This window comes from Piliocolobus tephrosceles, chromosome 17, assembly GCF_002776525.5.
Source record: "Piliocolobus tephrosceles isolate RC106 chromosome 17, ASM277652v3, whole genome shotgun sequence".
Taxonomy (NCBI): domain Eukaryota; kingdom Metazoa; phylum Chordata; class Mammalia; order Primates; family Cercopithecidae; genus Piliocolobus; species Piliocolobus tephrosceles.
The window spans coordinates 2,354,261-2,376,239 of record NC_045450.1 but is presented as its reverse complement, the minus strand read 5'-3'; the positions used below and the strand labels follow the sequence as shown (position 1 = coordinate 2,376,239).

Sequence of the window (21,979 nt, the reverse complement as noted above, 5' to 3'; positions counted from 1 at the left end):
GTACAGAGCAGCCCCCCAGCGCAGGGACCCCCAGCACAGGAATCCCCCCAGCACAGGGCCCCCCAGCACGGGGACCCCCAGCACAGCTTCTCCTCCAACGCCTGTCAAAGGTGGGCCCCAGGGCTCCCAGGCCCCTGCTCTCACATCGCGGCTGACACCGCAGGGCCCTTGGGTCCTGCCGCCAGCAGTCTGAGTGCGGTGCCCCGGGACTCACCTCGCCTCCAGGCAGCAACGGCCTTCCCGGGCCGCAGGGCGCTACGTCCGCCTTGGCCTCCGGCCGCCGGGGCCTGGGGCGGGGTTGCTGCCGGCTCCGCCCCCGCCTGCCAGCTTCCCAAAGGGCCCGAGCGCTGCCTCCGCCGCGTGTCCCGGGGTTGGCCCGAGCCCGTGCGGGCCCTTTAAGGGCCGGGGGCGTGTGACGGGCCCGCCCCCTCCCCGCAGCGCCCGCCGTCCGTTAAGTGCGAGCCCGGGCGCAGGGGCCGGATCTGGCCGGGGGCCGGCGGTGGTGTGGAAGCGGCGCGCCATGTACACCATCACCAAGGGGCCCAGCAAGCTGGTCGCGCAGCGCCGCACAGGTGCGCACGGGCCGGGGGACGGGGACGGGGACGGGGCGGGGCGCGGCGGCGGCTGACCGCCCTCCGGTGCCCGCAGGTCCCACGCAGCAGCAGGTGGAGGGCCGGCTCGGCGAGCTCCTGAAATGCCGGCAGCCCGCGCCGCCGACCTCGCAGCCCCCGCGGGCGCAGCCCTTCGCGCAGCCGCCGGGACCTTGGCCCCTGTCGAGGTGAGACGCGAGCGGCCCCGGCCCGGCTTCCCCTCCCCCGCCGGCCGCCCTGGCGCGGAGGGTGACCTTGGGGGAAACGTTAGTGAGGTCCGGCCACGTGCTGCGGGCGGGGCGAGCGCTCCGGCGGCGGGGGGTGCCCGGGTCCTGCCCACTACGCGCCCGCGGGCCTGCGCCTCGCGCTTCCGCCTCACCTGGCCGGGCCCGGGTCCCCAGCGGGGAGAAAGCCGGCCCGCTCTTGGGTCGCGGGGGCCTCCAGCGGCGAGGCCGGCGCTTCAGGCGACCTTGGGCGGCGGCTGGAACCCTGACGTGCAGCAGGCCCAGGCCACTGTTAGCGGAGAGCGCCGGGCGCTGCTCCTCAAGGTCTCCCGGCTCTGCCCTTGCAGAGTTCAGTGGGGGAGACAGGCGTGTGCTTCCGTCGGGCAGGGCCGCTGCCCTCCTCCGCCCTTCACCCCAGACACCCTGGGGCAATGGGGCCTCCTCCCCTGCAGTTGCTTCTGCCTTTCCTAACCCAGTGCCCTCCCAAGACCACAGGCGCCTCAGTCCGGCCACTGTGGCCTCCCCTTGGAATCTCAAGGGTCCCAGTGGGCAACACCAGGCCCACTGGCTGTTGTCTCTTTTTTTTTTGGAGACGGAGTCTCGCTCTGTCGTCCAGGCTGGAGTGGCCGTGGTGCGATCTCAGCTCACTGCAACCTCTGCCTCTCGGGTTCAAGCGATTCTCCTCCCTCAGCCTCCTGAGTAGTTGGAACTACAGGCGCGTGCCACCATGCCCAGCTAATTTGTATTTTTGTATTTCACCATGTTGGCCAGGATGGTCTCGATCTCCTGACCTCGTGATCTGCCCGCCTCGGCCCCCCAAAGTGCTGGGATTACAGGTGTGAGCCATCGTGCCTGGCCTGTTCTCTTAAAGTCCCCATCTGCGGTCCTCTGTCAGCCAGTGAGACCTGTGGGAGTTGAGTGGACTTCACCCCATGTGTGGCAGGGCTGGAGGAGCCCTGGGCTGGGCAGGGTGTGTGCTGCCCTCTGCTCCCTGGGGTCACCCACCCCCCCACCCCCAGGCCCCAGTGCTGGGAGCTTCTGGCAGAAGTGGGACCTCTGCATGAAGCCCTCACCCTGCTCCTACACCTTCTTGGGGCAATCACCTTCCCTCTGTCTTTTTTTTTTTTTTTTTTTGAAATGGGGTTTCGCTCTTGTTGTCCAGGCTGGAGTGCAATGGCAGGATCTCCACTCACCGCAACCTCCGCCTCCCAGGTTCAAGCGATTCTCCTGCCTCAGCCTCCTGAGTAGCTGGGATTACAGGCACGTGCCACCACGCCCAGCTAATCTTGTATTTTTAGTAGAGTCAGAGTTTCTCCACGTTGGTCAGGCTGGTCTCGAACTCCCAACCTCCAGTGATGCACCCATCTCGGCCTCCCAAAGTGCTGGGATTACAGGTGTGAGCCACCGTGCCCGGCCAACCAACCACCTTCCCTCTGAACCACCCCACCCCACGCTGCCACCCATCTCCCTGCCTCATTTTATTTTTTTCTTTTTGAGACAAGGTCTTGTTCTGTCATCCAGGCCGGGGGTTGCAGTGGTGCAGTCATGGCTCACTGCAGCCTCAACCTCCCGGGTTCAAGCAATCCTCCCACCTCTCAACTTCTTGAGTAGCTGGGACAATAGGCGAGCACCACACCTGGTGAATTGTTAAATTTTATGCAGATGGGTCTCACTATGTTGCCCAGGCTAGTATTCAATTCCTGGGCTCGAGCAATCCTCCCGCCTTGGCCTGTGGAAGCGTTGGGGTTATAGGTGTGGGCCACTGTGCCTGGCCCTGCCCTGCCTTTTTTTCTCCTTGCTGCTTTTCGCCACTCCTCATCCCTCACTGACTGGGCGCAGGAGGGGGGTGTCGGGGTCCCTGCGCGTCTCCTCTGATGCACCCGGAGGGGCACGTCTTGTCACCCACGACGTGTACTGGCTCTGGTTCCTGCCAGGTACGGGTCTGGGCACTACCCATGACTGTGACAGGCCAGATACACCTTTGTTTTTGAGACGGAGTCTCGCTCTGTCACCAGGCTGGAGTGCAGTGGCGTGATCTCGGCTCACTGCAACCTCCCCCTCCCGGTTTCAAGCGCAACCCCAGCCTCCCGAGTAGCTGGTATTACAGGTACCCGCTACCATGCTTGGCTAATTTTTAGTATTTTTAGTAGAGATGGAGTTTCACTATGTTGGCTAGGCTGGTCTTGAACTCCTGACCTCAGGCGATCTGCCCTCCTCGGCCTCCCAAAGTGCTAGGATTACAGACGTAAGCCACCAGGCCCTTCCCAGATACACCTTTGAAAAGTTCTTCCGCCTGGTGGGAGACGGGTCGGGGAGGCAGTAAGATAAACTAAGGTGATATAAGTCATTGAGTAGATGAAATGGGGCCATGTGGTCACCGGACCTCAGGGCAGATGGAGGGCATGGGGACCGCCACAGGAAGGGACAATGGCATGAACCCCACAGGGCGAGAAGGGGCAGCCTGCGAGAGACGGGGAGGGGGGGATCTGAGGCCCAGTGAGGGCAGGCTGGGGGGTTGGCTTGGGGGCTGCACTAGGTCAGGGCCGTGGACTCTGTTGTTGGATTTGCGATGATGTCCTAGCGTTGCTCCCACTCAGCATGTGATGTGCTCAGGTGGATTCTCTCCCAAGCCCAGCTTCATGGGCTGAAAAAAGGGTGAGCTGTGGAGGGGAGATGAAAGGATACACTCCACAGCCTTCCACTCCCTGGGCTGGTTTGCCCGGAGCAGTGTCCCTGGAAGTGGGAGAGGTTGGCAGTGGTCCACAGGTGCACGCTGGGTGGGTGCCCTTTTCCCCAGAGAGCAGCGGCCTTACGTAACCAGAACCCCTGGGGCGGTGCCTGCCTCCCGGGGCCCATCTCAGCCCGAGGGCCGCCACCTCCGCCCTGCGATTCACAGCCCCTGGCAATGTTCTTCTCTTCTTAGACATTGATAATCCAACTTCCAAGCTTTCTTGGAGTTTTTGGCTTTCCAAGATGGGAGTGGGTTGCAGGCAAGAGGGCTTTCCAAGTGGACAAACTTTATTCCCTGTGGTTTGTGCAGAAACTCAGGCAGCGGGCAGGCCTGGGAGGTGCTGGTGCCCCTGCCCCTGTCCCATCTCCACCACCTGCACGTTTTAAGATCCCCTGCGGCCACCATACCCTGCCAGCCCTGGGGCCGGCGGGACCCTGCGCCCCTCAAGACGCTCCTCTTTATTTTAGTGCCCCTCTCAGCTGAGGAGGAACCGAGAGCAGCGCTGGGGCACCTGAGCCCAGGAAGGCAAGCAGGCCGGCCGGGACCGCGAGTGCCTGGCGGAGCAGGCGCAGCCCAGGACTCCCGGCTCCCACCTCCGGCTGTAGGTGCGGCCCCATTCCCTCCATGGCCCTGTGCTGGGCTTTGTGTGCTCAGGGCTTGGCCAGCTGGGGCCGCCCATCCCTGCCCTAGGCCCTGCTGGCCTGGATGGGCCCAGGGACCTGCTAGACGTTGTGTGCAGCACTGCGGGAGCCATCTCATTTGGCATCGCCCCTTGTCTCGGGCTGGTGGGGAGTGAGTGAGGGTTACAGTCACTCTCCCCACTCAGGCACTGCCTATCCCGGCACCCAGTGCTCATGGGACCTGGGGGCAGCCAGGGAGAGGGCAGAAGCCCCTCGTTCCCGTCCAGGTCCATCCGTCCACGGAGGGAAACATCATGGAGATGGAGGCGCTTCTGTGGGGCGAGAATGTGGCCTAGAACTGCACCCAGAGTGGGGGTTTGGGGCAGAGAGACATGGTCATGGACAGGGTCGTGGCTCAGGTCAGAATCTGGGTTGCTGATGGGATGCAGGTGGCAGCACAGGCACCTGCAAGACCCTCGGAGGGGCGCGGAGTGGGGTCCAACCAGGGGTCTGGGACACTAAGACTGAGGCCCCCACCCTACAGTCACTCACTTCCCTCAGGGCAGAGGGCTGCAGGTGTAAGCTGAGCTGCCGATGACTTGGGGCCTGCAAGAGAGAGGCCTGGGCCACTGGCTGCTGCAGGTGGCTGCTCTCTGGGTTTCAGGAAGTGCCTAGGCTGGCCGGGTCTGGGGACAGGGGGCCGGCCCGGGGCTGCTCCTGAGTTCTGCCAGGCAGCACCGGGCCTGGGACGGGCACCAACCATGTCCGTCTCCTCCCTTCCTGCAGTCCAGGGCCAAGGCTTGTGTTCAATCGTGTGAACGGCCGGCGGGCCCCCTCCACGTCCCCATCCCTCGAGGGGACCCAGGAGACCTACACACTGGCCCACGAGGAGAATGTCCGCTTTGTGTCCGAAGGTAGCGAGCGGGGCCAGAGGGTGCGGCCCAGGCTGCTGGGTGCAGTAACATGGACCCGGGATGGCCCCACTTCAAGCTGACCCCCAGCCGCTGCAGGGCTGTGCTTTTCCTTGGCACTCTGCCCTTGTGTCCTGTGACCAGCCCTGTGTGGGGTTGGAGTCCAGGGTGACCATCAGGCCCTGGGTGGGCGATGGGGTGCCTGGGACCTGGCTCAGCCCGACTGCCCTCCTCCCACAGCCTGGCAGCAGGTGCAGCAGCAGCTGGATGGTGGCCCAGCCGGTGAGGGCGGGCCAAGGCCTGTGCAGTACGTGGAGAGGACCCCCAATCCCCGGCTGCAGAGTGAGCCCCCCAACCCCATCTCCCCAGGAGAAACCCCCCAGCCCCTCTGATCCTGACCCAGGCCCTGCCAGGTTCCCACCCCAGGGGATGAGGGAGGGGACTCCTGTGCAGAAACCTCTTCTTCCCAGCGCCTGCCGCACTCGGAGTCCGGGTGAGTGGCTTGTCTTAGCTCCAGGGGAGAGATGCTGGCCAGCCTGGGAGGCAGCATCACTGCCCAGCCTTCTCTGCCCACAGACTTCGTGCCCATTGACCTGGACGAGTGGTGGGCACAACAGTTCCTGGCGAGAATCACCAGCTGTTCCTAGTGGCTGCTGGGAGAGGGCGCTGCTACACAGCGGACCTGTGGCCAGGAGAGAAGTGTGGTGCCCCACCCACCCACTGCGCCTGGCTGGGTGCCGGCCACACCTGAAGTGCCAGCATTTGGACTTTTGCACCTGTTGTTCCCTTGGCCCGGCTGTCCCAAGCAAGCTGCCATGGCCAGGGGCCGAACCCATCTGACCTCAGCCCTGCTCACTGTGCCCAGGGACCAGCAACAGGCCCCTGGGGCTGGTGGGGAGGAGCTCCAGGCTAATAAAGTCGAGAAACTGCCTTTTTGGAGTGTCTTTGACTTGGGAGGGTGTAGGGGAGTCCTCATGTCCAGTTCCAGTCCGCAGCCTGGGACACCAGGCCCAGCACAAACTCCCCTTGTAGCCCTGTCCCCTCAGGCCCTTGGCTTCTCACCCAGCTGCCCTCTGACAGGTGGGAGGAACCTTGGCCAGCTCACCTTGCTTGGAACTCTGTGGACCCCACTTTGCTCCTCCTTCCTCTCCCGTCGGCGTTGACTGGGACCAGAGCCCAGACTCAAGGTCTAAAGGCATGAAAAGGTCCTGATCACCTCCCCCCACCACCAGGATTCGGGCTATGTCTCAGAACGCCAGGCCCCATTCTGAATCCGCGGGCCCGGCCGCGGGACACTGAGCGAAGGAGTGCGTGGGGAACCAGGCACTCCGCGGGCGCCGGCACTACCTTCCCTGATGAGCTGGGGTGACCCAGTCCACCTGAGTCAGGACCCAGGGTACCCAGGTGTGGACCAGGGGCCTCCGGACGGCGAGAGAGCGGCAGGGTGAGGCCCGGCTGTCCGTGGCACGGCCAGGCCTCAGTGCGACCTCGCCTTGCTGCTTGCACGCGGCAGGAGCCCCGGCCGAGGCGCTGACAGGTGGGCACGGGGGAGGGTCCGCAACCCGCCCAGGCTTCGAAGCCGGTCGGGCTAACACGGGGCTGCCTCGGGAGGCCCGCGGGGCAAAGGGCAGCGGGGTCAGCTGCCGGAGCAACCGTGGAGGCTGCCGACGTGAGCGGGGTGCTTACAAGGGGGAGGTCACGTGGCCAGGGTGCCGCCATGACGGCGGAAGTGATGGCGGAAGTCGCACCGTTGTCAGGCAGCCGTTGCCAGGCGCCGCGCTGCATGCCCCGCGCTGGGCGCGCGGACGCTAAGGCGGGAAGCTCGAGCGGCGCCATGGCCCGAGGTAGCGCGCGGCGGGCGCAGGTCATGGGTTCCAGGGTTCCGGGGTCCAGGGTCGGCGGCCGGGGCGCTCAGGGCCCCCGCCTAGGCCCCGAGGCCACAGTCCCCGCTCGGGCAGGGTACCGCCTGCCGGGCGCCCACCCTCGGGCTCCCGGAGCTTGGCTTCCCTCGGGCGCCCGGACTCGTCCCGCCCGCCTCGCTGACGTTGGCGTCGCCGGGGAAGGCGTGGAGAGCCCTGGCCCCGCTGGCTCCTGCCTGGTCCCCGAGGCCCGGCCCAGCCCCGCAGTGGCTTTGGCTCGCGTGCCCGGGTCCCCTGATGCCCGCCGCCCGCTCCCCGCAGCCTGGCAGCACCCGTTCCTCAACGTCTTCAGACACTTCCGGGTGGACGAGTGGAAGCGCTCCGCCAAGCAGGGGGACGTGGCCGTGGTGACGGTAGGCGGCCGGGGCTCGCCCCGGAGCCCTGCACCTGGGAGAACGGCCCCGCCCCCGAGGGCCCCCTCGCCCCCGCTGCACTTCTCCTGGGTGCCGTCGGTGACGCGGGCTCCCGCTTCTCCAGGACAAGACCCTGAAGGGCGCCGTGTATCGCATTCGGGGCTCAGTCTCTGCCGCCAACTACATCCAGCTGCCTAAGAACAGCACCCAGTCCCTGGGGCTGACCGGGCGGTACCTGTATGTGCTCTTTCGGCCCCTGCCCAGCAAGCACTTCGTCATCCACTTGGATGTGTCCACCGAGGTACAGACCCCGCGGCTGGGGACTGCATGGGAGCCCCAGCATCCCTGCGGCCCATCTCCTCAAGGCCCTGCTCCGTCCCCACAGGACAACCAGGTCATCCGTGTGTCTTTCTCCAACCTCTTCAAGGAGTTTAAATCTACGGCCACACGGCTGCAGTTTCCCTTCGTTCTGGAGGCCAGGACACCCCAGAGAGGTGACACTGAGATGGGGTGTGGATGGTCCAGGACAGGCGGCTGGAGAGAGCTGGTGCAGGCCCAGTGAGGCTCCTCTGTGGCCTGGGGGACAACCTGGCGGGGGCGCAAGCTCACAGTTCTGGGAGTTGGGTTGTCAGGAGGGTGGGTGCTGACCCTGGGTGCCTGTCCTGCAGATCTGGTGGGTTTGGTCCCCCATGGAGCCCGCTGGACCTGCCTGCAGCTCGACCTGCAGGACATTCTCCTGGTTTACCTGAACCGTCGCTACGGCCATCTCAAGAGCGTCAGGCTGTGCGCCAGCCTGCTGGTCAGGAACCTTTACACTAGCGACCTGTGCTTTGAGCCTGGTGAGGGCCGCACCTGTGCTCCCCACTCCACATCTCACCCATGCTGTCAGCCCTGGAGAGGCCACTCACTGGGCATGGTCCAGGGTGCTTGGGAAAGTACAGTCCTCAAGCTGTGCTGTCTCTGAGCTCTGGCCAGAACCCCACCCCGGAGGCAGCCGGGGGGCGGGGGGTGGCTGGGCTGGTGGTATGGCAGTGCTTTGGCAGCTGCCCCGTGCTCAGGTGGCCAAACAGCCTCCCTTGACCTGGAACAACTCTGCTCCTTGTAGCCATCTCTGGGGCCCCGTGGGCAAAGCTGCCCGTCACTCCTATGCCTCGGGAAATGGCTTTCCCTGTGCCCAAGGGAGAGAGCTGGCATGACCGCTACGTCCATGTCCGGTGAGTGGTTCTGCTTTTTTCCACGGCAGCCTCGGTGGTGGGAGGGTAGGTGGCCCTTGGGCCCCCGGACGCTGACTGTCCCTCTGCCTGCCAAGGTTTCCAAGCGACAGCTTGAAAGTGCCTTCCAAGCCGATTGAGAGGAGCTGTTCGCCTCCTGAGGCAGGTGGGCCTGTGGGGTCAGCCGGGACCCAGGTTAAGTCCTGTAGGGTGCGTGGGGCTTGGTAGGAGAGGAGAGGGCTGGGAAAGGACCCAGTGGTGTGCTGGCTGCAGCTGGTACCCAGGGAAGGCTGTAGGTTGTCTGAGCCCCCAGAACCACATGGGTGGGAGGTTTGTGTGAGGGGTACCTGGGGGCCCCAAGCTTTCTAGCTGGAAGAGGAGGGTTTCAGGGCCTAGGGCGGACGTGGGATGCTGGCTGTGGGTCCTGCAGAGCCTGTGAGGCTGGGCCACTTGCTGCTGCTCCTCCCCAGGCGTCACCTTCACCAGGGGTCTGCATGCTCAGCCCTGGGTCACTGGGGGTCTTTGTTGTGTTGTAGTCCTCCTGCAGCCGGGGCCACAGCCTCTCCCTTGCCCGGTGGCCTCCAGCAAACCTGTGCGATTCAGTGTGTCTCCAGTGGCCCAGATACCCAGCCCCACAGCCGTGAGTATCCGCTTCGTCCTCTGAGATGGGGTTGGGGCGTGACGGCCCAGGGCACTGATGGGCACTTGTCCCCCAACAGTCCGGCCAGGCCCCCTTGGCACCCAAGCCCTTCCCAGAGATCAGCCTGTCCCAAGAGCGCTCAGAGGCCTCCAACACGGATGGCCCCGGTCTCCATAGCCTTGAGCCCTGGGCCCAGGTGAAGGCCTCTGACGTCCACACGGCTGCTGCCAGCACCCATGTATTGACTCACGAGTTGACTGAGGTGCCTGTGGCCCTTGAGGACGCCAGCTCCTGCAAGGTGAGTGGCCATCCCACAGCAGGCGGGGTCCGGTGACGTGTGGGCCGGGGCAGCTGGTAGCCTGCCACGAGATGCATTCAGGACGAATGTGTCTCTGACGGTCTCTGCTTCAGCCTCCTGAGGCTGGCGGGAGGCAGCTTTGGGGAAGAATCTCTGTCCACAAAGAGTAAGGAAGGGCTTCTGCTCACCCCCAGTGCCCCAGCCCCAGGTGGTCTGTGGGGGACCCTGGAAGGTCTGGCAGTGCAGCCGGAGTCCCAGCTTCCTCCCTAGCACACCAGCAGGAGCTACCCAGGACCAGGGCAGTCTTGAGAGGCAGGACCCAGTTAGGGGTTGGCGGGGCCCAGAGTTGGTCAGGGGCGTTCTGGGGGCCTGGCTGAGCCTTCCAGGGCCTTGATGTGAATGGCGGTTTCAGCGCTTCCTCCCGGACCCTGTCCTGAGGCTCAAGGGCGTCATCGGCTTTGGGGGCCATAGCACCAGACAGGTGAGGCTCCTGGGCTGTGTCCAGGGCAGCTCCTGTTGGCTGCCCTGAGCGCTGATACGGGACGGGGGGAAAGGAGGGACCTATGTGCTGTGGTGGCTGTGTGGGCTCCCGAGCCCCCTCGGCACAGCGGTCCTGTCCCCTGCAGACCGCTGCTTCCTGCGTGCTCAGGCGGCTGCCCCGCCCACAGCTGCTGTCACCTCCTGGTACCGGGGGCTCTCAGGGTCACGGGCATCTTTTACTCACTGGCTGGGCTAAGTGCTCCCCGCGAAGACCCAGAGCTCTCATGTCTTTGGAGCTCTGATGGTCCAGACCAGCAGCGTGGGGCCAGGCTGTGGGCACAACCTGTGGGTCCCTGATGGGTGGCAAGGGCCTTCTAGGAGAGGAGCCTCATGGCAGAGGAGGTGGCCTTCCCCTCTGCCCCAGTGGCCTTGGGCCCTTGTCAGGCCCTGCTGGGTGCCTGCTCTGAGTGTTTGGGGGCCCTGTGGCTTTTTGTTACCCCCACCCCGGAGTTTCTTGCACTGGAGGCGGGGCTTAGCGGACAGGCGTCTGTGCATGTGTGTACGCGTGCCTGCTTGCGTGTTCCAGCTGTTCTTTTGACATCTGCAGCCTGTGACTCGTGTATGTAGTGTGTGCAGGGTGTTTTCTCTTGCTCCTGGGTGGCTGTGTGCCCAGGTGTGTGTGCCAGGCCTGTCACCCCCTCTCCCTGGGCTGGAGTGGGAGGTGAAGCTGACCTCCCAGCAGCCAGGAGGGGCCTGGCATAGCACCAGTCCTAAGCTCCCTGCTCCCTTGTGCCAGGCCCTGTGGACCCCGGACGGGACGGCTGTTGTATACCCCTGCCATGCGGTCATCGTCGTCCTGCTCGTGGACACGGGGGAGCAGCGCTTCTTCCTCGGCCACACAGACAAGGTGGGTGCTGCCCGGGCCCAGGGCGGCTCGCACCTGCAGCCCCTGCGCCCTCCCTCATCCTTCTGCCTCCTAGGTGTCTGCCCTGGCGCTGGATGGCAGCAGCTCACTATTGGCCTCGGCCCAGGCAAAGACCCCCAGTGTGATGCGGCTCTGGGACTTCCAGACCGGGCAGTGCCTGTGCCTGTTCCAGAGCCCAGTGCATGTCGTCTGCTCGCTCAGGTGGGCACAGGTGTGCCCCACGCAGGGGGTGGGGGTCAACCCAGGTGACACTGACCACCTCCACCCTGTTCACAGCTTCTCTGACAGCGGGGCCCTTCTCTGCGGGGTTGGCAAGGACCGCCACGGGAGGACGGTAACAGGGCCCTGGCCGGGATTGGGGGCCGGGGGGGCCGTCCTGATGCACGCAGGCAGCTTGAAGGGTCTTGGTTTTCTGAAACTCCACCTCGTGTGATCCTGGGTCCCTGCTCTGTGTCCTCCCTGCGGTGGGGCTCTGTGCACTCCGGTGTTCATGCCGCCCCACTGCTCTATACAGAAAGCACCACCAGCAGCTCACATTTCTCACATGTCTTGGTTTATCGGCCATTGGAGTCGGTTTAAGTGAGCATTTACACACCTTGCTTCGTTCTCTCTGCTGGTGATGTGGTTATGAGATTTTCACATGGCAGAGCCCCTGCAGCTACCCACGCTTGGGCATCAGTGGCACGTCCACACAGCCAAATCGCCTGGCGTCTCGGTAGGAGCACTTTTTTAAAACACTTCTTTTTGTGGGAGGGCCTTGTTCTGTCACCTAGGCTGGAATGCAGTGGTGCAATCATAGCTCGCTGCAGCCTCACCCCCTCCCTGACCTCCCTGCCAGCTGGACTCAAGCCATCCTCCTGCCTCAGCTTCCCAGATAGCTAGACCACAGGCGTGTGCCACTGCACCTGGCTAACGTTTTGTTTCTTTAACTTTTTGTAGAGATGAGGTTTCGTTACATTGCCCTGGCTGGTCTCAAACTTCAGGGCTCAAGCAGTCCTCCCACCTCAAGCCCCCCAAAGTGCTGGGATCACAGGCCTGAGCCACTGTGCCCAGCCACGAGCTGCTTTTTGTCTGCCTTCCGGCTTGTGGGTGGGTTTTTACTTCTCTGTGGATGGGATGCAGCACTCAGCATCGTGGGTCTCCGTAGTCGTCCCAAAGCTGCCACACGTCAGGGCGAGAAGATGGAGGGGCTGGTTTCCTTCCACCCTCCGCAGCCGCACGCTCAGAGGCTGGTCTCTGCATGAGAGAAAAGCCACCTCCAGGCGGGGCTCAGCTGGGCCTCGCAGAATCAAGGCGGCACTGACTGGTCCTGCTGTGCGGGCTCAGCCTGGGCTTGTTGCAGATGGTGGTGGCCTGGGGCACCGGCCAGGTGGGCCTCGGTGGCGAGGTGGTCGTTCTGGCAAAGGCGCACGCTGACTTTGACATCCAGGCCTTCCAGGTCACCTTTTTTGATGAAACCAGGTGATGCAGCCGCCCATCCACGATGCTGGGAGAGGGTCTGGGCCCGGAGTGGGGACTGAGGCCCGAGCACCTCCCCCTGGCTCAGGGACTGTCGTTCCCGGCCTTGGTTGTGCATCACGTCTCCTGGCGGGTCAGGGCACTACGGGCTGCCGCGGTACTCAGTTCTCATTCCTCGCAGGATGGCGTCGTGTGGGCAGGGCAGCGTGAGGCTCTGGCGGCTGCGTGGTGGGGCGCTGCGTTCCTGCCCCGTGGACTTGGGGGAGCACCACGTGCTGCAGTTCACCGACCTCGCCTTCAAGCAGGCCCAGGACGGCTGCCCGGAGCCCTCGGCTGCCATGCTGTGAGCCCCTGCCCTTCCCCACAGCCTGCCCCAGCGTGGGGGCCCTGGTGCCTGGTACCCTGAGGGCCTTACCTTCCCTGTTGCCTTCTTGGGCAGCTTCGTGTGCAGCCGCAGCGGCCACATCTTGGAGATTGACTGTCAGTGCATGGTCGTGCGGCACGCCCGCCGCCTGCTCCCCACACAAACTCCGGACGGCCCCCACCGGCAGAAGCAGACCTTCAGCACAGGTAAGAGGGCTCCTGCCATGTGGCGAGGGTGGCAGGGACACTGAGGCACTGACACCCCCCGCCCCCAGGCCCCGGCATTGCCATCAGCAGCCTCAGTGTCTCCCCGGCCGTGTGTGCTGTGGGTTCTGCGGACGGCTACTTGCGGCTCTGGCCCCTGGACTTTTCCTCGGTGCTCCTGGAGGCAGGTGAGGTTGTAGGCACTGCTCTTCCAACTCGGGGAGAGCCTCGCCTGGATGCTGGGGCAGGGAAGGCCAAGTCCCTGGGGCTCTGCTGTCAGCCGCCCTGGCTCCTGGCTGCACAGGGAGCCACGGGGCCAAGCGACGTGTCCTGAGCCCTGGGGCGGCTGATGCCAGGGCCACCCACAGGGCAGCCTCACAGAAGGGCTTGGTGGGCCACGGGTAGTGGGCGAAGCCTCCCAGCCTGGGTCCTGCCTGGCCTCTGAGTGCTGGTCTCAAGGGAGCTGTATCTTGCAGCCATGTGGAGCCTGGGACTTTGAGCAGCAGGGAGTGCGTTTGCTGAGGTCTTGGGGACCTGAAGCCTGAGCAGTGGCTGCCCAGGGTTGGCTCTGGCATGCCGCTCACCCCGGGGTGGCCCTGGGAGGTCCCTGACCCCGCCCCACCCACAGAGCACGAGGGCCCCGTCAGCTCAGTCTGTGTCAGCCCCGACGGCCTCCGTGTGCTGTCCGCCACCTCCTCGGGCCACCTGGGCTTCCTGGACACACCGTCTCGGGTGTACCACATGCTGGCTCGCTCCCACACCGCCCCAGTGCTGGCCCTCGCCACGGAGCAGAGGCGGGGACAGCTGGCCACCGTGTCCCAGGACCGCACCGTCCGCATCTGGGACCTGGCCACCCTGCAGCAGGTGGGGTTGGCAGGAGCAGCGCGGCAGGGAAGGCCAGGAGGTCGTGAAGCAGGGGTTTGTCAGCAGGGGTGAGGGGGGCCTATGGGGACCTGGTCTTTCCAGGCTGTGTTGGCCTTGTGGGTTTGGGCCTCCTGGAGAACCTTTGGGCCCTTGTGATCCCTGCCCTCCCCTCAGCACGGCCCCCGTCCCACAGCTATACGACTTCACATCATCAGAGGAGGCCCCGTGCACCGTCACCTTCCACCCCACAAGGCCGACCTTTTTCTGCGGCTTTAGCAGTGGGGCCGTGCGCTCCTTCAGCCTGGAGGCTGCTGAGGTCCTGGTGGAACACATGTAAGTGCCCAGCCGGCCACCAGCCCCACAGAGACCCCGCGGTGGAAGCTGGGGTGGCCAGGCGGGGGTCATGTGCAGGATGGCCAGCGCCAGCCGGACCCCCACCCTTTGCTGCCCCACGGGGACTGCCGTGGCCAGGCTGGTTGGCTGGAGGTCAAGGGATCCTGTGGTTCTTGGGGCTTCATGTCCTAGTTGGGCTTTGGGACTGGGGCCAGCGGGGTCCCTGTGTGTACTGCAGGTGCCACCAAGGAGCCATCACCGGCCTGACCGCCACCCCTGACGGCCGCCTGCTCTTCAGCTCCTGCTCCCAGGGCTCCCTGGCCCAGTACGACTGCGCGGACCCCCAGTGGCATGTCCTCCGAGTGGCAGGTTGGGCCCCCCGCAGCCGCTCCGGGGACTCCTCCAGGCGGGAGAGGCCTGGGTCTGGTGCAGGCCAGCACCGTGACACACGGGCCGGTTTCCTGGTCCACTGGCTGGGTCCTGTGGGGCGGCGCGGCTGCCTCAGTCACCTTGTCAAGGCCCTGAGATTGTGGTTTAGCGTTCGCCGGCCCCCAAGGCCAGAGGTCAGCCCGGGTCTGTGCCCAGGAGGAGGCAGGCAGCCCAAGCTCCAGGTCAGCAGCTGGGGTCAGACCCAGCCACGGGCATCTGACCTGTCCTGCGGCCACCATAACTTGGGCCGCCTGAGTGGTCACTTGTGACCACTGCTGGCCCACAGGGATTCCCAGCTCCCCAGCAGCGCCTGGCGCCCACTGCCACCTTGGCCTTCCTCTGCCACTGTGACGCATCTGTGCTCCCGGGCTGGTGTTTCCCGAAAGTGGGGGCAGGGGCAGCGGCCTCCTTGGGCCCTGGCCACGTGTACCCTGGCGCTCCCTCCCCCGAGCTGACCCCTGCCCCGCCCCATGTGGCCACAGCGGACGTGGTGTGGCCGGACGCCCCCGCGAGCCCCGGCACTCTGGCAGTCAGCAGGGACGGCCGCCTGCTGGCCTTCGTGGGACCCTCCAGGCACTCCGTGACGGTCACGGGCTCGGCCTCCCTGGACGAGGTGAGTCTGCAGCCCTCCTGGGTCCAGGGAGACTGGGCCATGAGAGGCTGGCTGCAGGGGCAGGAGGGAGGTCACGGCCACTCGAGCAGGACCTAGGCCCTGTCCCGCCTCCTGTCACGGTACACATCAGCCCTGTGGGGTCCAGGTGCGGCCAGGTTCCTCTACAGGGCAGGTGCTACCTGGGTGCCGAGTGAGTGTCTCCGGGGCCTCCCTCCCAAGCCTGGCCCTGGGTGGCACCCGCTCTGCCTGGGGACCTGACTGTCGGCCACTTGCCGCTACCCCAGCTGCTGCGAGTCGACATCGGCACTCTGGACCTGGCCAGCGGCCGCCTGGACTCAGCCGTGGCTGTGTGCTTTGGCCCTGCAGCCCTGGGCCACCTGCTGGTGTCCACCTCATCCAACAGAGTCGTGGTGCTGGATGCTGCGTCAGGCCGCATCATCCGGGAGGTGAGCCTCAGGGCTGCAGCCCGCTGACCTGGCCCTCCCTGTGCTGTCCAGGCCCGGCCTCTGTGCCTGCAGCCCCTCTAGCTGGGTGGGGGGCCATCGCCACACCCGCAACGAAGGGAGGCCCCAGGCTGCCAGCCACTTTCCTGAGACATGGCATTTCCCAAGAGCACTGTGTTCCAGCTGCCTGGTGTCCACCCTGAGCCCTGCTCCTCCCTGATGCTCAGTGAGGATGCCCGCTTCCTGCTGATGGCCACTGGCCGGGCGGTCAAGGTGTGGGACTACACGACACAGGCCAGCCCAGGCCCCCAGGTGTGTGCGTGGGAAGGCAGGTGGCTCTGGCCATCAGGAAAACCTCCTCAGGTGGCCCGGGAGACCCCTGCAGCTGTGGGCGGGGCAGGGAGAGCAGAAGGTGAGAGGTAAGAGTGACCCCCCAAGGACCCCCTGTGCCTCCGGGGTCTCACGCTGTGTGGGGCTCACCGCCCCCAGGGGCTGGGCACACGGCAGCATCCATGCCCTGCCTCAGGGTCCCTGCATGTGACGCCGCTACCTCTAGGTGTACATCGGCCACTCGGAGCCTGTGCAGGCTGTGACGTTCTCTCCTGACCAGCAGCAGGTCCTCAGCGCAGGGGATGCCATCTTCCTCTGGGATATCCTTGCCACTACTGAGAGGCAAGTGCCTACTCTCAGCTGTGTCTGCTTAGGCCCCCCAGGCCCTCCTGAGACCCTCTCTCCTCCCTCTCCAGCGACCAAAGCTTCCCTGGGCCCTCCCCAGCCTGCGAGGCAGGTGAGTGGCTGTGCTCAGCAGGGGGGCAGGCGCTGCGCTGACTCTGGGGCTGGTCCTGTGTCTGCCCAGCGGCCCTTCCTCTTCCTCCTCAAACATCACAGGGCTCCTTATTCCCCAGGCCTGGGCACAGGACAGCTAGAGGATGCTGCGTCCAGGGCCAGCGAGCTCCCCCGGCAGCAGGTCCCCAAGCCATCTCAGGCAGCTCCACCACGGCTGGGCATTTGTGCCAGGCCTCCCGAAGGTGGCGATGGTGAGCAGCAGGGGTCCTGGGGGAGTGGGGGCATTTGGGTCTGAGGGCACAGGCCCAGTGGCAGCAGGTACTCACGCACGTCCAGCTCTGGGGTGCAGGTACCATCACTGCTCAGCAGGTGGGACAGTGGGGTCAGGGGATGTGGGCAGATCGGGCCCAGGCACCTTCACCACGTCCGATGAGGAAGGACTCTGTGAGGAGAACCGTGACCCCGAGGGGTCACTGCTCACGGAGGAGGAGGCCGGCAGGGCTGGAGACGGGGCCTGGGCTGCGGCAGTGGGCTCCTGGGGGCTTGCCGTATCTCCCTGTTCCCGCAGCTAAGCCTGTGAGCAGTAGAGGGCAGGGCAGGGACGCTGGTGCCGGTGCAGGGGCCTGAGGGTGGTCGGTGAGTCCACTGTGTGAAGAGGCGAGGTCACCTGCCTGTGCCCGTGTGCCCGTGGCCCCGGCCTCTGCCCCGCTGTGCATTCTCACTGTGTGGTAGACCAGGGCCTTGTGGGGAGACTCTGCGTGTAGTGTGTGGGGTCTCTGAAGAGCTGCAGGGCGGTGTGATGCCACAGGCTCTGCCTCCAACCTGCCAGGCACCAGCGACACCAAGAATTCGGGGGCCCCACGCACCACCTGCCCGGCTTCCTACAAGGCCTTCACACCTGCCAGGGCCAGCCGCGGCCCCCACTCTGCCAAGGTGGGGAGTGGTTTCTGGGAGCCCTCTTTTTCCCCAGCAAGCACAGAGCCCCCCCAGGGCCTACCAGCACCTCCTCAGGGTTGTTTTTGGTCTCCAAAGGGGATGCTCTGGCCTTCGAGCACCTGTCTCCTGGAGGCACCTTCATCCCGCACCCCCGCCCCTGCCCTCCGCCGGCCTCCAGACAGGACCCTGTGGTGGCCTCCTGCTGACCCGCCTTTCCCCTCTCATCCAGCAGCTGCCTTTGAGAGCCCCACGGGCCTGTGTCCCTCCTGGCCCTGCCACACCGAGTGCCCATACCTCCCATCCCTGCTTCCCCATCTATGCCCCTGGGTGCCCTCTGCAGCTGGCCTGGGTATGCCCCAAAGCAGCCTCCCATGTGCAGGTTTGGGGCCCAGGTGGCCATGCTGGGCCCCAGCAGCATCCGGGTCTCCTTCCTTGCAGGGCACTTCCCTGCCTCCCGCCGGCGGTGCGTGGCTGCGTCTGAAGGCTGTGGTTGGCTACAGCGGGAACGGGCGGGCCAACATGGTCTGGAGGCCGGACACAGGTGGGGGCCGAGAGCTTACCCCCACCCCCAGCCAAGATGCCGCCGCGCGTGGTCCAGCTGTCCCCACCCCAAGGCCAGGCCCTGGCGGCAGATGAGCGCCAGCCATCAGTGTGGGGCTCTGTTCTCCCGGTGGCGCCTCCTGGCGCTCCAGCCCAGGTCCTGGGAAGCACGTTAGCTGCCGGGCGATGGGGAGGGCACGCCTGTGCCTGTCCTGGGAAGCACTTTGGCTGCCGGGCGATGGGGAGGGGGCGCCTGTGCCTGGGATGATGCGAACCCCTTGGCCCCGCCCCGTGGCCCTGCCAGGCCCCGCCCCCAGGCCCCGCCCTCTCCTCACAGGCTTCTTTGCCTACACTTGCGGCCGCCTGGTGGTGGTGGAAGACCTGCACTCTGGCGCCCAGCAGCACTGGCCCGGCCACCCTGCGGAGATCTCCACGCTGGCCCTCAGCCACAGTGCCCAGGTGCCTGCCTACGTTGCCCTCCTCCTCACCCAGGACCACTGTGCCTGGCAGAACCGAGCTCCCGGACCAGTGCGGGCTCTCACCACCACAGACGGGGCAGATGGCCACCCCAGCCTCCACTCCAGCCAGAGCTGGCAGAGCTGAGGTGGGGCCAGCCGGCCGCAGCCTCCCCACTCACTGCATGCCCTCTTGCCTGCCAGGTCTTGGCCTCTGCCTCGGGCCGCAGCAGCACAACTGCCCATTGTCAGATCCGCGTCTGGGACGTGTCTGGTGGCCTCTGCCAGCATCTCATTTCCCACCATAGCACCACTGTGCTGGCCCTGGCCTTCTCACCAGATGACAGGCTTCTAGTCACATTGGGTCAGTGGCGGGGCAGGTGGAGGCCACGGGCTTCCCTAGACCCCGGGGGGGCTGCACCTGTGCACCTGACGTAGCTGCTGTATGTCCTTCCCAGGGGACCACGACGGCCGCACCCTCGCCCTGTGGGGCACGGCCACCTATGACCTTGTGTCCTCCACCCGCCTCCCGGAGCCGGTGCATGGCGTGGCCTTCAACCCCTGGGACGCCGGCGAGCTCACCTGTGTGGGCCAGGGCACTGTCACCTTCTGGCTCCTGCAGCAACGCGGGGCAGATATCAGCCTTCAGGTGCCAGGTCACCCGCTTGGTGTTTGGGCCCAGGGGTCGTTTTGTGGGGTGGAGTCTGACTGGGGCCCGGGACACCACTGACCCATGGCTACTCGTACCCTGCCAGGTGCATCGAGAGCAGGTCCCAGGGACAGTGGGGGCTGGAGAGCTGACCTCGCTCTGCTACGGGGCACCCCCCCTGCTCTACTGTGGCACCAGCTCCGGCCAGGTCTGTGTCTGGGACACGCGTGCTGGCCGCTGCTTCCTGTCCTGGGAGGCAGACGATGGTGGCATTGGTGAGTGCCCTGCAGAAGCCCTGTGGCCCTCAGGACCCCAATCTGGGATCCTCAGAACTGGGGCAGACGCCTCGTCTCCAGCCCTGGCGTCCGGGCAGCCTTGTGACCCAGGGCCTCTGGGAGGGCGGCTGTGGCCCCTCATGGCTCCTCCTGCCCCCAGGGCTGTTGCTGTGTTCGAGCTCTCGATTGGTCAGCGGCGGCAGCACAGGGCGGCTGCGCCTGTGGGCTGTGGGGGCTGTGTCGGAGCTGAGGTGCAAGGGCTCAGGCGCCAGGTGAGCCGTTCACCCCCGTGTGTTTCAGCTGCAGGTGGGTGTTGGTGTCCCTGAACGGGGCTTGCAGCCAGTGCCCCCCGCTAGGCTGCCCTGCAGACCAGCCGTCTGCTAGCCCCTCCGAGGGACAGGCTTGGGTGTGGCCTGGGCCTCGCTGGCTGCCATCGAAGACGGGCACGGGCCCAGAAGCCCCAGCTCCATGGGCTTTCTCTTTCTCCACCGGGAGGGCACAGCCAGGTCCCAAGATGCAATGCTGAAGGCCCTGCCTCAGCTGGGGACCCAGCTGGCTCTTGTTGTCAGCCTTGAGACCCACTGTTCTCTCTCCTCCTCCCCTGCACCCTCAGGTCCAGTTCTGTGTTCATGGAACACGAGCTGGTGCTGGACGGGGCTGTGGTGAGCGCCAGCTTCGATGACAGCGTGGACATGGGCGTCGTGGGCACCAGAGCGGGCACACTCTGGTTCATCAGCTGGGCCGAGGGCACTAGCACACGTCTCATCAGTGGCCACAGGAGCAAGGTGAGGGACTTCCAGCCTGGACGGAGGCAGGGCAGCCGAACCCGGCGCCCTCCCTGCCTGCTGGCCCCATCTCCGCCAGCCTAGATCATTCCAAGTCCTGCGGTCACTGGCTCACAGCGGCTGCCTGGGGGTTCACAGGAGGGAGGTCTTGGGTGTGCACGTCCCTCAGAGCCATCCCAGTTGTGTCTGCACCAGGGAGCCGCCTGGCAGGCCTTGCAGGTGTTCTCAAACCGTCCTTTCCATGCTACTGCTTTGCGTTTTTTGTTTTGTTTTGTTTTTTAATTGTCAAACCACATTAATCCGGGGGTGGGGGCTCACGCCCGTAATCCCAGCACTTTGGGAGGCCGAGGCAGGCGGATCACCTGTGGTCAGCAGTTTGAGACCAGCCTGGCCAACATGGCGAAACCCTGTCTCTACTAAAAACACAAAAATTAGCTGGGCCTCCTGATGTATACCTGTAATCCCAGTTACTCTGGAGGCTGAGGCAAGAGAATCACTTGAACCCGGCGGGCAGAGGTTGCAGTGAGCCAAGACTGCACCACTGCACTCCAGCCTGGGCAACAGAGCAAGACTCCATCTCAAAGGGAAAAAATGATTAAAAACCCCACATCGTCTGTCCCTGCACCTCCCATAGACTGGCTTTGCTGGCTCAGTCTCGTGGGCTCAAGAGGTCAGGAGGCCGGGTGGCTGCTGGGTCAAGTTCTGCTCTCTCGGGGTCAGATCTGGTCGGGTTCTGGTCGGTATTGGGTCCAGTTCTGTAAGGCCCAGCTCTGTTCTGCAGCCTCCTGGTGCTGGAGCCGTGTCTCCAAGAAGCACACAGCACTCACCTCTCTGGAACCACCTGGCCTGGAAGCTCCATGGCCTCATGGGGTTGGGGCAGCCACCGTGTCGCCCTCTCACCCGCCAGCTGCAGCCTTAGGAGAGGTGGCCTCCTGGGCTGAATGGGGGCAGCAGGACAGGTGCCAGTCCTTCCCCTGCTGGAGCAGGTTTCTGGTGTGGCGTTGGTCCAGCAGCTGCGGCCACGGGCTTCCTCCTGTGGGTCTCAGAGCTCTGCGTGTGGTCAGCTGGTCCCCACAGCATCGATTGTTCCTTGATGCCGAGTCCCATCTTCCAGTTGTCCCTCGCTTCTTTCTTTAGACACCTGTCTTTAGTATTTGAAGGTGACGATAGCCAGCAAAGGAAGTTGAGTGTGAGACGGGTGAGGGTTGTTTACCTTTCTGGCAGCGGGTTTGTTGAGGTATGGTTGTCACAGCCTGAGCTCTGTGCACTTCAGTAGGTGAGTTTCAGCATATTCAGCAGCTGTGGAACCAGAGGAAACCTTGTGTGTGCCTGTTCCTCGGTCACTCTCCGTTTCCCGCCTCCCCAGCCCCTGGCAACCACTGAGTGGCTTTCTGTGTCTGGATTTTCCCGTTCGGGATGTTCTGTAGGAACTGGCTCACCTGCTTCTCTCTCCGAGTGTGGTTTCCAGGATCATCCCGGCCGCTGCGTGTGCCAAGCCAGTCACTCCTCTTTACGGCCAAATACTGTTCCATTGTATGGGTAGCTCACGCGTGTGTCCACCCGCCAGGGCTGGGAAATTCGGGTCCTGAGTCCGTGACCTGAGCCTGTGGTCACTGGTGGCTTCCCTGTGATGTGGAAGCGTAAGGAACTCTGGGCCTCGCCCGTGTGGTTCTGCCCGCGCCTGGACTTCACCATTTCCTTGCAGGGCCCAGGGCCCGGGGCCCCTCCTGGGGAGACAGACTGAGACGTCCCGGTCTGAGTCCCTGCAGTCCCTCATCGCTCAGCTGAACTGATTTTGTTTGTTTGAGACGGAGTTTCTTATCACCCAGGCTGGAGTGTAGTGGCACGATCTCGGCTCACTGCAAGATCCGCCTCCCGGGTTCACGCCATTCTCCTGCCTCAGCCTCCTGAGTAGCTGGGACTACAGGCGCCCGCCACCTCGCC

At 64.9% G+C, this 21,979-nt stretch overlaps 2 protein-coding genes across 4 annotated transcripts in view; both read left to right on the top strand.

The window, feature by feature from the left end:
• Window positions 1-314: 314 nt before the first annotated feature.
• On the top strand, window positions 315-6,005 carry MCRIP2 (MAPK regulated corepressor interacting protein 2). 2 transcript variants are annotated; one of them, XR_002725698.3, is made up of 5 exons: window positions 315-572; window positions 649-778; window positions 4,013-4,150; window positions 4,952-5,079; window positions 5,317-5,846. XR_002725698.3 is itself a non-coding variant. In XM_023189227.3 (5 exons), the coding sequence occupies exons 1-5, from the start codon at window positions 521-523 to the stop codon at window positions 5,721-5,723; spliced, it is 483 nt and encodes a 160-aa protein (XP_023044995.1). In that variant the 5' UTR covers window positions 315-520; the 3' UTR covers window positions 5,724-6,005. The 2 variants fall into 2 exon arrangements, 1 of the variants encoding a protein (XP_023044995.1); XM_023189227.3 differs by lacking the exon at window positions 4,013-4,150 and having other exon boundaries at window positions 5,317-5,418; window positions 5,653-6,005.
• A 799-nt stretch (window positions 6,006-6,804) lies between these two features.
• Window positions 6,805-21,979, top strand: part of WDR90 (WD repeat domain 90) — a 22,758-nt gene continuing 7,583 nt past the window's right edge. The window contains exons 1-34 of one of the 2 annotated variants that reach the window (XM_023189226.1): window positions 6,805-6,920; window positions 7,257-7,348; window positions 7,473-7,649; window positions 7,734-7,842; window positions 8,017-8,187; window positions 8,454-8,562; window positions 8,658-8,725; window positions 9,096-9,199; window positions 9,279-9,497; window positions 9,910-9,978; window positions 10,774-10,884; window positions 10,958-11,103; window positions 11,179-11,236; window positions 12,245-12,363; window positions 12,542-12,703; window positions 12,800-12,930; window positions 12,999-13,115; window positions 13,556-13,791; window positions 13,985-14,124; window positions 14,363-14,493; window positions 15,036-15,166; window positions 15,451-15,612; window positions 15,793-15,921; window positions 16,166-16,281; window positions 16,356-16,396; window positions 16,515-16,646; window positions 17,225-17,328; window positions 17,770-17,872; window positions 18,209-18,330; window positions 18,531-18,690; window positions 18,785-18,975; window positions 19,082-19,250; window positions 19,411-19,522; window positions 19,864-20,035. In XM_023189226.1, coding sequence (XP_023044994.1) covers window positions 6,809-6,920; window positions 7,257-7,348; window positions 7,473-7,649; window positions 7,734-7,842; window positions 8,017-8,187; window positions 8,454-8,562; window positions 8,658-8,725; window positions 9,096-9,199; window positions 9,279-9,497; window positions 9,910-9,978; window positions 10,774-10,884; window positions 10,958-11,103; window positions 11,179-11,236; window positions 12,245-12,363; window positions 12,542-12,703; window positions 12,800-12,930; window positions 12,999-13,115; window positions 13,556-13,791; window positions 13,985-14,124; window positions 14,363-14,493; window positions 15,036-15,166; window positions 15,451-15,612; window positions 15,793-15,921; window positions 16,166-16,281; window positions 16,356-16,396; window positions 16,515-16,646; window positions 17,225-17,328; window positions 17,770-17,872; window positions 18,209-18,330; window positions 18,531-18,690; window positions 18,785-18,975; window positions 19,082-19,250; window positions 19,411-19,522; window positions 19,864-20,035 — 4,425 coding nt within the window. In that variant the 5' untranslated portion in view covers window positions 6,805-6,808. Of the gene's footprint in view, window positions 7,349-7,472; window positions 7,650-7,733; window positions 7,843-8,016; window positions 8,188-8,453; window positions 8,563-8,657; window positions 8,726-9,095; window positions 9,200-9,278; window positions 9,498-9,909; window positions 9,979-10,773; window positions 10,885-10,957; window positions 11,104-11,178; window positions 11,237-12,244; window positions 12,364-12,541; window positions 12,704-12,799; window positions 12,931-12,998; window positions 13,116-13,555; window positions 13,792-13,984; window positions 14,125-14,362; window positions 14,494-15,035; window positions 15,167-15,450; window positions 15,613-15,792; window positions 15,922-16,165; window positions 16,282-16,355; window positions 16,397-16,514; window positions 16,647-17,224; window positions 17,329-17,769; window positions 17,873-18,208; window positions 18,331-18,530; window positions 18,691-18,784; window positions 18,976-19,081; window positions 19,251-19,410; window positions 19,523-19,863; window positions 20,036-21,979 lie in introns of both variants that reach the window. The other variant, XM_023189225.1, reaches the window with a different exon arrangement.

Bases quoted from the DNA above. Each gene is read 5' to 3' on its own strand.
- MCRIP2 (XM_023189227.3), top strand. From the start codon at position 521: ATGTACACCATCACCAAGGGGCCCAGCAAGCTGGTCGCGCAGCGCCGC. The intron at 573-648 runs GTGCGCACGGGC...CGGTGCCCGCAG, and splicing joins GGTCGCGCAGCGCCGCACAG to GTCCCACGCAGCAGCAGGTG. The intron at 5,080-5,316 runs GTAGCGAGCGGG...CTCCTCCCACAG, and splicing joins TGTCCGCTTTGTGTCCGAAG to CCTGGCAGCAGGTGCAGCAG.